General features: G+C 38.9%; 1 protein-coding gene across 1 annotated transcript; it reads right to left on the minus strand.

The window, feature by feature from the left end:
• Positions 1-5,301: 5,301 nt before the first annotated feature.
• LOC128060084 (tripartite motif-containing protein 5-like) lies at positions 5,302-13,129 on the minus strand. The gene is given in 8 exon segments (XM_052652326.1): positions 5,302-5,740; positions 6,011-6,105; positions 6,149-6,264; positions 6,464-6,564; positions 7,765-7,787; positions 10,886-11,116; positions 12,071-12,166; positions 12,707-13,129. Coding segments are annotated over 8 exon segments (1,524 nt in total).
• Positions 13,130-13,718: the final 589 nt, after the last annotated feature.

The raw sequence follows: 13,718 nt of genomic DNA on the forward strand, positions 1-13,718 counted from the left end.
GCCTGAGAAAGGTGGGTGCAGATGAAGCTTCTTTAGGAAGGAGGAAAGGGGGGAATGCAGAGACTCCTCTAAATTACTTTCCATGTGGGTCTCACAGTGTTGTTATGAGAATACTTCTCTGACATCCTTTTATATCCTGAATACCAATCAAGTAAGATTTTAAAAATAAAACTTAGATATCACTGTTATTAGAAGTTAGAGCTTCCAGATGTCACTTCTAGAAATTCTTCTCATGTTCTCCCCTTGCCTCTGATCTCTCAGCTGAGCTGGCTCTAGGTGGCCGATCCGGCTCAAGGAGAAGGATGAACAGGTTAGGGATGCACGGAAGTGCAGCAGTTCCCTGTGTCTGGACAAGAGAATTCACGAGAGGCTGCAGAGCCTGCCAGATGCCATAGCATCCAGGCAAGCCCAGGGAATGAGGATTTACCTAAACAGCCATGCAGATAAAGAACTGTCTTCAGCAAGGTGCAGTTCACACTCACAGAATGGGAAGGAGCTGTGGGTAGATTCAGCCTTGAGAAATAAACATCCCTTCCAGGGAAGAAACAATAAAGTCATTTGCTTTATTCCAACCCTGCTTCTTGTAATAATTCCCCTCCCCAGACATATCTTTAGTCAGCACTCTCAGCAGGAAGTCTGCAAGTTGGCTTTACCCTCCTTAGAACAGCTTCCACACACCAAATAAAACTCACCCAAGAAGATTTAATTGTTTCTACTGTGTCTCTCAAACTCTGTCCTCTACAAACCACACAGCTTTCCTCAGACACCAGTGGAGAAGTTTTGATTCCTTGGAGAAGAGTGAAGGCAAGACCTGGGCAGATGTTTTCAGGATTCAGTCACCACATCAAAGGCCTGAGCACCCGTAAGAAGAGTCCTAGTAGAAGGTGAGGGGAAATGAAAGTTAAATTCAAGGGTGTGGAATAAGGGCAGGACAGGACAAGATAAACTGTAGACCAATAGAAGCTCTCCGAACAGGTTCTATGGGGCAATGACAAGGCTTTTGTGCCTGAGCCTGGTGGGGCAGTGATAGGTTTTTCTATCTCAGCTCTCCTCCTGGAAACTCTTCTCCTGTCTCTTCTATCCTTTGGAAAACTAAACTTACCGAGCAAGTTAATTTCATAGACACCCAATTTGTCTTGTTTCCTTACTAAGAAAGCTGTGTGGAGAGATGAGTAAAGTACGCCCCTTTACCCCAGTGAAGACCCACACTGAGGATTTCCCTGAGGCAGCAACACTGCTGTGCTCTCCCCCGGCCCGTGTCCCTAAGCTAAAGTAAGTGAATCTGGCCGGTCTATCCTATTAGGTCATGTTAGAGGAACTGGCTCAACATATCTGAAATCACTCAGGTGGTCGGTCAGAGGGGGACCACAGAGCAGTTGTTCATTGATGCTGACTTTCAGGAGATGGATGTGATATGACCAGATTGACACTTTTCCTAAACAGGCGGAGACAGATGAAACTGTAGGAGTGTCATCTAATATTATTTAACATATAATCCCTATGACCTTAACATAATAATGATAAAGTAGGAAAATTAGTGAGATGGTTCATTTTATGTGTCAACAAGGGGCTTCTCAGGTAGCTCAGTGGTAAAGAATCTGTCTGCCTATTCAGGAGACCCAGGAGACATAGGTTCAATCCCTGTATTGGGACGATCCTCTGGAGTAGGAAATGGCAACCCACTCCAGTATTCTTGCCTGGACAATTTCATGGACAGAGAAGCCTGGAAGGCTACCATCCAAGGGGTGGCAAAGAGTCAGACACAAGTGAGCACACACGTCAGCAAGACTAGTCACTGGGTGCCTAGATTAGACATTCTTTCTGGGTGGGTCTGTGAGTGTGTTGTTTACAGACAAGATTAGAATTGCAGCTGAAGGCTCAGTAGTTTGCTTTCCCAATGTTGGTTGGACATCATCCAATTTGTTGAAGAATGAGAGCTAAGATATGAGTATGTGCATACACATACAGACACAGAAACGGGAAAAAAATCCTCCTGAGAATCTCTTGTCAAATCAAAGGTTGTCCAAAGTTAAAGAAACTGGGACTTTTGGGGAACAAGCAGGGATGAGAGCAGATATCCCTGATCCACTTTATTTTTGACTTTGATTCTGTTGGAGTGTTTAAATATTAAGAAGAACCTCTGTAATGTTTCTATAGGGCCTACACCAATTATAAATTTCATCCATACTCTACCAGTGTTCCCTGTTTTCCCTTGCTCCTCACCAACATTTGGTATTTGTGCTATTTATTTTCTCTTTATATTTGTGGTGTTTTTGACGATAGTCATTTTGACAGATGTTAGGTGATATTTCTTTGTAGGTTTGATTTTCATCAAACCTGACGATTAGCAATGTTAAGAATTTTTTCATGTGCCTGTTAGAAATCCATGTCTTCTTTAGAAGAATGTCTATTCCAGGCTTCTATTGATTTGTTATTGGGGTCTTGTTTTTTTTTTTTTTTTTTTGAGCTATTCATAAATTTTGATATTAACCCCTAGTGGTCATATCATTTGCAAATATTTTCTCCCTTTCCATATGTTGTCCTTTCATTTGGCCAATTGTTTTGCTTGTTGTGCAGAAGCTTTTAATTAGGTCTCAATTCTTTTTTTGTTTTTGATTTTGCCTCTATTTCTTTTGCCTTAGGAGACAGATTCAAAAACATATTGCAAGGATTTTTTATGAAAAACTGTCTTACCTACATTCTCTTTTAGAAGTTTTATGGTTTCAGGGTTTACATTTAGGGCTTTAATCCATTTTTAATTTAATTTTGTACGCGGTCTGGGGAAATGTTCAAATCTATTCTCTTACATATAGCTGTCCAGTTTCTCAGCATCCGTTATTGATGAAATTCCAGGACACTTTCTTTAGTCTTTTACTGAGAAGAGAATCTGTAACTGGGAGAAACTGATAGATTCCTATTCTTTTCAGCAGAAGGTGGCTTCATTTCTGGGGTCAGGAACCTCTGTGAGAAAGTGAGTGCCACACAGTGAACTGATGTTTTCTTTTGTATATAGACATTCAGATCTTCATTTTCTCATAACTAGGTACTTGATCCTGAACTGGACAATGGGGCATTCCAGTGAAAGAAAAGGAATCAATGTCCCTGGACAGTCACTTGTCAATAATTCAAGAGTAGAGGTTTTTCCTAGTAAGTCAGAACTTTAGTTATAGTAGCAGTGGGCAGACAGGAAGGCAGAGGTCAAAGGGAAAATTTTAAAGCCCAAGTTTTTTCTGTTTTCAAGAATCAGTACTAAGATATTGATTGTGCATGCAAACACACACACATACTCGAACACACAGAGAAACACTGGAAAATTCCTCCTTGGTAGCCTTTCTCTCATCAAAGGTCTTCCTAAAATGAGAAAGTTGAGAATTCCTGAGAACAAACAGGAATAAAAGCAATGATAGCTTAAACAAATAATCCATTTTATTCCTTTAGAAAGAAAAAATGAACTATGATTTTGTTGGAGGAAGACTGGGGAAAAAATTCCAAAAGACATGGGGATTCCCTTAGTTCCTACAAGAAGATTCATTTCAGAAATAATTCTTTCTCTAATCTCACTAAAGGAAGATAGCAGACTTTTCTCTTCCTTCTTGTGAACTTTAACCTCAATGCAAAAGTCTGACCAGGGCTCAGAAAACATTTATCTACACCACTGTGAAGAGATCCCATGACTCCTTTTGAGTATTAATGTATCACTGTGAATCCCAGGGACGGGGGAGCCTGGTGGGCTGCGGTCTATGGGATCACACAGAGTCAGACACAACTGAAGTGACTTAGCAGCAGCAGTGAATGTAATCACTGTGAATTTTTTTAAAGCTGGACAACCATACCATGGGTTTCCCTGGTGGCTCAGACAGAAAAGAATCAGCCTATAATGCAGGAGACCTGGGTTTGATCCCTGAATCAAGAAGATCCCCTGGAGAAAGGCATGGCTACCTACTCCAGTATTCTTGCCTGAAGTATTCCATGGTCAGAGGAGCCTGGCGGGCTATAGTCCATGGGGTTGCAAAGAGTTACATGTAACTGAGCAACTTGCACTTTCAAACAGACCACTTCAATGAAATAGAATTACTACAGAAAATATTTAACATGTGAGATAATGTGGCTATCCAAAAACATTTATTTAGCAATTAGGTAAGACTGAGAAAAAATTGCAATTTTTTAAATCTATTTATTCTGTTTCTTAAAACAAAGAAATAATGTGGAAAATAAAGTAACATGCATTCTGAAAACGATTTATTTCAATCACAGTGAGAAGTAAACAAAAAGGAATAAACATTTCTACTGGACTTGAAATTACAGAAGTTATTGCAAATGTTGTAATGTTCAATTTTCACAATATTAACGAGGTGATGTTTTAAATGAGAAACTGAACTCCATAGAATTTAGTTTACTTGATAAGAGCTATTATGTAGAAACATAAGAATTATAATAAAATTCTGTGATCACACACACACACACACAATTTTCTATGGTAAGAAGAGCTAGAGTAGCCTTGATGGAGCAAAAAGGAATCTAGGATCTGAAAAATGAGACTTCAGTGAAAAGAACCATAGTATTCTGGAAGGAACAAATCTGTTTAATGAGACATTGGTGTAGGTTATATCATTTAATAATTAATAGATAAAATATTTATTATTGAGACAGTTATATGCTTTACACTTAGTTGAATTTACTTTTTCACAATGATCTTGTGTGTGGTACAATTTTATAAAAAGGTTATTTTAAGAAAATAAACATATCAGTTAAATATGCTATTTGAGTTTACACTTCTAATATGAAGAGACAGGGCTTGAACTTAGACACTCTGAACACAAAACTTTCATTCTTAATACATATCATTTATGATACTTTTTCCTCAGTTTCTTAATGAATATGGGCATCATGGATAAACTGAGACACAGCTCAGCACTCACTCTTTAGTGAAGGATTCCTATAGTAGGTCTAATATTCAAACGTTGTTGAAAAGCTTTCTTTCATTTTCTCAGTCAGTGGCAGAGTAAATAAGATTGTAAAATTTGGGAAAGGTGTTACATCAATACTGCTCTTTCTTTATGGGGCATCCATCATTTTACCATGCAATATGGAAAATTAATTAAGATTTTCTAACACGTACGATATCGGGGAAAATATGACACAAGGGAAACTGTTCACCCTCCTAATGAATGAAGGATGTTCAAATGGAAAAAAAAGAGGCAGCAAGGAAAACCGGTAAGAATGTTGCAGATAAGCACAGGTGTGTTAGATGCACCTACAGTAAAGGGCACTATAGAGGAGTGGGTGTGAGTGTAAGAAAACTCAACAGCTTGGTGAGCACACAGTCATGGGGCCACAGTGCATAGGATTGAAATATGGAACTATTTTCTGAGGAAAGGAACATGAAGAGAATTTATAAATGGGAAACCCATGGTTGGTGACATTGAGAAATAAGACAGTGCGAGCCTTGTAGTCTAGGAAAACCCCAACACAATGAGGAGAAACACTCAGGGAGAGGGTTAAAATCCCAGGAGTTGAGGAGGACTCAAAGGCATTATATACAGAATCATGTTTTAACCCTATGACCCAATAGCCATTTTTAGGTTGATAAATTGAAGAAATCTTTTGCCAATTTCCACAATTTCCCTTTTTAGGTTCATATCTTGAATAAACATTTTGAAAATTTCCATTCTCACAATTTCCAAGTTCTAATGGTAACTTCATGATATCTTCACATTTTTCACCACATATCTGCAGGATCCTGGAGAAGGCAATGAAACCCACTCCAGTACTCTTGCCTGGAAAACCCCATGGACAGAGGAGCCTGGAAAGCTGCAGTCCATGGGATCACTGAGGGTCAGACACAACTGAATGACTTCACATTCACTTTTCACTTTCACGCATTGGAGAAGGAAATGGCAACCCACTCCAGTGTTCTTGCCTGGAGAATCCCAGGGACAGGGGAGCCTGGTAGGCTGCCATCTGTGGGGTCGCACAGAGTCAGACACGACTGAAATGACTTAGCAGCAACAGCATCCCCATGATCCAGGCACTTTTCTGTGACACGTCTACCTTTTAGTAATGTCTGTCTGATGTGATAACTGGGGAGCCCAGGACATCAAAATCCTGAAAAGGATCCCCATGCACCAAAGCGTTGGAGCCTGGATGCATCAGACAGTTGGCAGCGGGATGCAACATAGGGTTGGCAACTGGATGCATATCCTACTTGTCTCTGATCCGGAGAAATGACATTTGCACTCTTGGGAGAATTCGGGGTCACCTGATCTGTTGAAAAATATAGGCTTGGGTTAGGGTAATGATGTAGTTTTCTTATGACATTTTGAAAGGGATCTTTAGAATGACCTGACTGGAAAAGTAATATGTTTGCATGTGTTGGGAGGGAAAACATGGCTTAAAGTGCCTCCTACCCATTTTCCCTCCATCAGAGAAGCCCTCCTAGACCCATTTGGGTAGCATTCCTCACCATTAAACACACGCAGTATCTCTCTCAGATCAGGAGCTCGAAACACTCTCCTCTGTTCCTTGGGGAAAGATTTTGGCTTCTTCAGAGCCACGGTTTCACTGCTAGGGAAGACAAATTTGATGCTCACAAATGTGATTTTTTCCGCCTCTAACCCACTGGCTTGCTATATGTTCACCCTGTTTATGGGCCTGAATTGTCTTTCCTGGAGACCTTGGGAAAGAAGAGAGTGGATGCCTCATCTTGAAGCAAGAAAGAACATGATCATGTCTACCTTCCCAGCTACCCTCTGTGTGACTTGGATGGTCTTAAAATGTCAGAAGGGGAGTTTTCTTCCTTCTATAATGAAATCATTAACCCACCACACTCCACCTCCTAGGGATCATATGAAATTATATGAAGCATGGATTCAATAAAACAAAACTTTGGTATCTAAAAACAATAATTTGTGGAACATTCCCTGCACAGATATGTGTTTCTAGGAAGGAGTCAGAAAGTGAGGTTGCCGAATCGGGCTCCTGGGTATTTGAGACATACCAGGTATGAGAACAGTCTCTAGAGCCCCAAGATCTTCAAAGACTGCTGTCCCATAGAGAGGCTCTCAGAATACCCTGAGATTTCATAATCACTAGAAATAATTACAAACCCTTGGAGAAAAAGACATTATGAATAATAAACAAAGTAGTCCGACTTTCATGTGTTTGCAAAGATCTTGATGCTGCCATGTAGGTGCAAATTCAGACACAATGATGTTACCTTCCTGTTCTGGATTCTAAAGTATGTGACCAAGATTGATCAATAGTTTGCTCCAGGGCCAAAATATCCCTTGAGTTTCAAATTTGTTTTTGGAAACCTAAGCTGAAAAACATACTAGGACTTTGTCTCTTCTGGGAGCAGAAATTAAAATATGAAGGAGTTGTCTCCAATTCTAGGTGTTTGGTGGGAAAAGAAGACCCAACCTTCACATGACAAGTCAAGCACCTATTAAATATGGGAACCTGAGTTGCATATTGACACACAGTGTAATTAAATTTATGAAGTCGTGGGGATCTGATACTGTAATGCCTTGTTCTTAATACTGGTACTGACCCAAACTCTGCAAATTCCCACAATCAGTATTCTTTAATATAGAATCCAGTCCATTATCAATGTTTATGAAACAATCTAGCTCTGATGTATGAACAGAAATTTACAATAAGACTATCCTCCATTTTTCTGCCTTGAGCATTGGCTATCAGATAACTGTAAGGGATTTATTTTCTTTTCACAGCATCAATGGACTATCTCTGGTTTCCCACACATACCTTTTCAGGATAACATTCACATCCTAGTGAGAAAAGAGAAAACATGAGTCAAAAAGTAATAAGTCTTCCCACTTCCCAAGCTTATTCACATCCCCATCAGCCATCAATCGTGGGAATAAAAATGGTCTCATGTGAGAGCCAAAAAGTAGAGACAAGAGTGAAGCCAGTCATTCCAGAAGACACATGCGATGTTGTCAGATTTCCCAAAAGGTAAAAGGCTTTGACCCTTGTAGAAGCATGAGGGAGACTTCCAGTATCTGGAGATGAGACATATTTATGGGAAAAACCAAAAGCTTGTAAGTTTGGTGACCCATGAGATGATTTGAATAACACACAGTTCTTCCATTTATTCAACAAAAGTGCACAGTGATGTATTATTATTTGCCAAGCTTTTAACCAGGCTTTGGAGAATCAAAGATGAATTCATAATCCTAATATTCCTCAAGCTATTTATACTGCATTTGTTGAGAGTACAAGCAAACAAATGTATGATTGTAGGTAGTTTTTTCATCTCTCTCATCTCATTTGATACACTATAAGTGATCTCACACTCTCTTAAATCCAGCATACACACAAGTACAGTTGATTTCTAATGCCTTAGTTTTACTCAGCTTTGTCTCTTAAATGCTTATTAATATATTCGGTTTAACATAAGCCACAAGAATCAGTAACATAGGATGTCTAATATGTAACTTACTATTCATCAACCAGATTGACTCCTCTCTTGTACCCCATTTGAATAATGTTGCCAGTATGCGTTCAGTCACTGTCCAAAAACTAGAGCCTTTGTCTGCACTGTAGTCTATACTGAATCTGCTTAGTCCATGGCTTAACAGCTTTTAGCCACGTAATCTTCTTAATCATCACATATATTATTAGTTTATTAGTTCGAATAGATATGCACCATTTTATCTGATCTCTTTTTCATGAAGCTTTATTTCCTTCATGTCAAGAGAAATTTCCCTTCCAGTGTAACCAAAAGTTCAGAAGCCTGCAGTGATTAGTTTACATAGAATCAGGTGTCCATAGTAAAATCGTCATTGTGATGTTGCTGGAAAGAAATGAAGGAATGTTACAGGAAGGTTCCGTATTTATTGAAAATAAGTTACTTTTAGTGTGAAGTAGATCATGGTAGGATAGGAAACACTGTAATCACTAGAGCAACCAAAGGGGGGAAAATTTTTTTCAAATACAGTTAGAAAATAGGAAAGCTTCAAATTTTATACCAGCAATATTTGTTTAACACAAAAGAAGCTAGTTAGGAAGAAAGAGAAGAATGGAAACTACAGTAGCCAAATAGAAAGCAAGTAGTGAAGTTTAAATACAGCTATATCAGTATCTGTATTAAAGCTATCATCTTAATACCCCAATTAAAAAGTTAGAGATTGTTGGATGGGATAACAAGGAAGAATTAGTGATTGTCATTTATAAGACATGTATTAAAAAAAAAGAGAGATATATTTTAGATTTAAAGATACAAATAGGCAAAAATAAAAAGAGAAAAACTATAGATCATGCAAGCTCTAATGATTTCAAGTTTTTATATTCTTATTAGAAAAAAATTGACTTTAAAACAATACAAATTATGAACGAATGAGAGGATAATTTTATGATAAGAGGTTTAGTACATCAAAAAGATAAACCAATTATATATATGCATACATCTAACAATAGAGCTTTAAAACTCACCAAGCAAAATTAAAAGGAAAAATGCAGAATTTAACAATAGCAGTTGCAAATTTTAACTCACTCTCAATAATGAGAGAGCAGTTTACATGGAAACCACCCAATTATAGAAGACATGGACAATACAATCTACCAACTTGACCTGACATCTATAGACCATTTCACCCAATGAATGGAGAATATATAATCTTTTCATATGTACATTTTTCTCGACATACAATATCTGAGGCCATAAAGAATTATCAGTGAATTTAAAAGTTTAAAGGAATAAAATATATATTCTCTGATTACAATTGAATTAAATATGAAATCTACAGCAGAAGTAACATTCAAAAATCACCAAGTATTACTAATTAACAACACATCTTCAAATATCTACATTTTAACAAAAAGAAATTGCATAGGAAATAGGAAAATAAGTTTATCTGAATAAAAACAAACACTAAATCAAAATGAATGGAAAGAAACTAACACCGCTGCTTATTAAAATGCTCTCAAATCAGTGATCTACTAGGAAAGAAACGTTATTAAAAAACAGCGCACACACACACGCACATATCACACATGCACACGCAAAAGTGTACAAACACACGAAGAAAACAATAAAGCTGAGAGCAGAAATAAATGCATAAGAAAATTTACAAAATACACAAAATCAATGAAACAATGGTTTTGAAAAAAAGGAACATAATTGACAAAAATAACTAAAAGGAGTGGGAAAAAATGAAAGAGCAAATCTGGAATACAAAAATGGATTTGCTCTGAGTATTATAGACATTAAAGGTACAATAAGCAATTGTTATAACTAACTTTATGTTTACAAACCAGACAACTTAGGATAGACAAGTTCCTACAAAAATATAGAATAAAGGACTAACAGGTTGCAAAAATCTAAATAATCTTAATACAAGTAAAAAAGAAAGAAAAAAATATGTATATTTTAAACTTTTCCAATAAGAAAAACCCAGAATGAAATGGCAATGCTGGTAAATTATATTGCGTATTTAAAGATAAATAACAGTTCTTCATAAACTGTCTTCAAAAACAGAAAAAAGGTAGAGAATCTCAGCACATTGAGGGGAAAAAAAAACTTCTTGGAATGTGAAGTGAATTTGACTGTGATAATCTGAATCATGAAAAGGTACTTGATAAATATTTAGCACTGGATCACAGAAAACAAGGGCTTATGGAAAATCACTGAATACAATAAATCTTCTCTAGACAGTGAAGTGTTTGCAATGAGCTTGACGACAATAAAAATAGAGCTTTCCCTTGTTTTTCCTACACTGAATAATTCAGGTATCCTTACAACCTCTGAAATAGATGCAGAGAAGGTATATTGCAGAGTCAAAGCAGCCTCCACGAGGGCATCAGAAGGATCACAGGAACATATTTCTCTCCTGCCTCAGAGGCTGGGGTTCCTTTGCAGTCTTACCTGCAGCAGCTCCATTGTTGATCCCTGCAAACGGTGCTCCACATCTGAGATGTGACTGCTCACCAACAGCTTCTCTTGGACCAGATCATTCTCAGATTCTTCCAGCTCTTTGAGAATAACTCCCAACTCATCCTTCAGTTTTCTCAGTTCTTTCGCCTCCTCACTGTCCAGGATTTGTCTTAGTTTTGTAAACTCTCCCTGGACACTTTGTATCTCAGTTTGTATTTGAGTCTTAGGGAATGAGAAAAAGACAGAGAGAGGTACTTGGACCAGTGGCCTGGAACTGGGAGCCAGAACAATAACTATTCTGCTTGGGAAGTTGCCACAAGGAGTGAAAGTCTCTCAGTCATGACTGACTCTTTGCAACCCCATGGACTGTATAGTCCATGGAATTCTCTAGGCCAGAATACTGGAGTTGATAGCCTTTCCCTTCTCCAGGGGATCTTCCCAACCTAGGGATTGAACCCAGGTCTCCCGCATTGCAGGTGGATTCTTTACCAGCTGAGCTATAAGGGAAACCCAAGAATACTGGAGTGGGTAGCCTGTCCCTTCTCCAGGGGACCTTCCCAACCTGGAATTGAAATGGGGTCTCCTGCATTGCAGGTGGATTCTTCACCAGTTGAACTATCAGGGAAGCCCGTGAGGAAGTAAAATAGAAAGAAGAAAGCAATACCTGGGGTAGGTGACTTTTTTAATATACTTTCCTCTACACCATATTTCAAAATAATGGTCCCAAGTCTGCACTGTTGAGGACAACTCAGAGCCAAATGGGATCTCTGGGTGTGGGCAGCCTTCACACATCTGTCCAGGATGCTCATGCCTCCCTCCATTACTCCTGACCCTCTCCCACCACCCTCTCCCCAAAAGTTGAACACTGAGGACAGAACCATGAGCCATTGTCAGATATCTCCCTGAGGAGACTAATAAACATGCTAAGAATGGAATATAAACTTCCCTAGCCATCCTCATCAGAGAGACCCTCTCTATAGATACTCCCCCTCCAGTATTTGTGTTTATTTGTGATATGGTCACTTTTTAATACTGCACCTATTACGGGCAGGCTGAAGAAAGGATGAGCCAAATGACTGAACTGTCATGGTACAAAGAAAAAGGCAGCTCCTTGTGACCAACCCAAGGTCCTGCATAGATACCTGTCTAACTTCCTCACGAAGCATCTCCTCATACCTTCCAAGTAGACATCTCTTCTCTGACTTTAATTTCCAACTCCTCAGCTTCCTGTTTTTTCCCATTCAGCCTCTGCAGACATGATTGGAGCATTTTCTGTGAGAAAAGAATCACACCATTGTCAAGATAGGGGCTTTCTCAGCATCACTAAAGTGGATAAATAAGGCTGATTTTCAACGAGAATAGAATTTACAAAAAATGTGAAAGTGACTAGAATCTGTGACTTGGAAGAAGACCTTGATGTTGAATGTGTTCTTTGAGACTCAGAAGACTGGTTCTCTTTGTTCTGAAGGAAACTAGATTTTGTAAGAAAGAAAAACTTACACCTCAACCCACCCAGTGTCCTAGTTACCTATCATGTTCAAATGGGTAATGAGAGCTTCTCTTGGCCCCAGATGTCCACGCACTAGCACAAGGCACATGAATGTCTACTTCTGCCTAAGAGTCCATTTGTTTGCTTATACTTGGGTGGAATGCACAGAAATTTTCCTCACATGTCAGAAGGTAGGCATGCAAAGAAAAGAAATCACAGGCCTCAAGTCCCTGGTAGCCAGGTAATTGAAGTCCAATGCAAACTAGAGATTTCCTTCAAGTACCATTTCCTGCTCTGTTTTTTTCTCCATTCTGGTCTCTTACCTGGTACTGTGGTATAATCTCCTCCATGAGGAATGTGTTGTGACCTCGGTGCTCCTGAGATCGCTCGCAGAGCCAACAAATGACCTTCCCATCCTGCTCACAGAAGAGCTGGAGCTTCTCTCCATGGTGAGCACAGAGATTTCTCTCTTGTTCCACCTCTGGGCTCACCTTAACCTCTCGGAGCCTCTGCACTATATTGGCCACATGCCTGTTAGGCCGCAGGTTCCCAGGCTCAAAACTAACTCTGCATACAGGGCAGCTTTTGTGCCCCTCTTGGCCAACTATGGATTCCTCGTTGTTTGCAGTGATGCAGGCTTGACAGAAGGTGTGGCCACAGTCAAGGCTCAGGGGTTCTGTCAGAAGCTCCAGGCAAATGGGGCAGGTCACTTCCTCTTGTATGCTCATCAGGATTCCTGAAGCCATGGCAGTGGCTCACCTGCTCCTCACTGTCTAGATTTCTGACAGTTGTCTCGTTCACAGATCCTTGAATGATTGGAAAGGTGACAAGTGTAGAGTAAGACAAGTAGAAGCAAAATGACACTAGTTATCCAGAAATCAAGGATGACCCAAGAACAAATATGGAAGGAGAAAAAATAAAAAAATAAAAGATTAAAAAATAAAAAAGGAGCTTCTTGACCTGGTAAAATGATTCTTTTTTATAATAATTCTAAACATTTTATTTCCAGTTCATGTCACATGACAAATTTCATCTATCCTCATCTATGCGTTGATTGTTATTTTTCTTTACCAAAACACAAACTAGTGAGCTTTTCTTACAGAGATCTGTGAGTGACCCACCATCTATCCTGCTTTTTCTCCTCCATGCTAAAAGCACATCCTCAATGTAAAAAGCCCTAAACCAGGTAAGTATTTGGGCTTTTATACCTGCTCTTGTCTCGTCATGGTGTATCAGTATTACTCACTCTTTTTTTTTTAATTGAGGTGTGGTTGATTTAGAGTGTTGTGTTAGTATTAAGGGTACAGCAAAGTGATTTTATTTATATGTATAGAT

The sequence above is a fragment of the Budorcas taxicolor genome, chromosome 15, assembly GCF_023091745.1.
Source record: "Budorcas taxicolor isolate Tak-1 chromosome 15, Takin1.1, whole genome shotgun sequence".
In the NCBI taxonomy this organism is placed as follows: Eukaryota; Metazoa; Chordata; class Mammalia; order Artiodactyla; family Bovidae; genus Budorcas; species Budorcas taxicolor.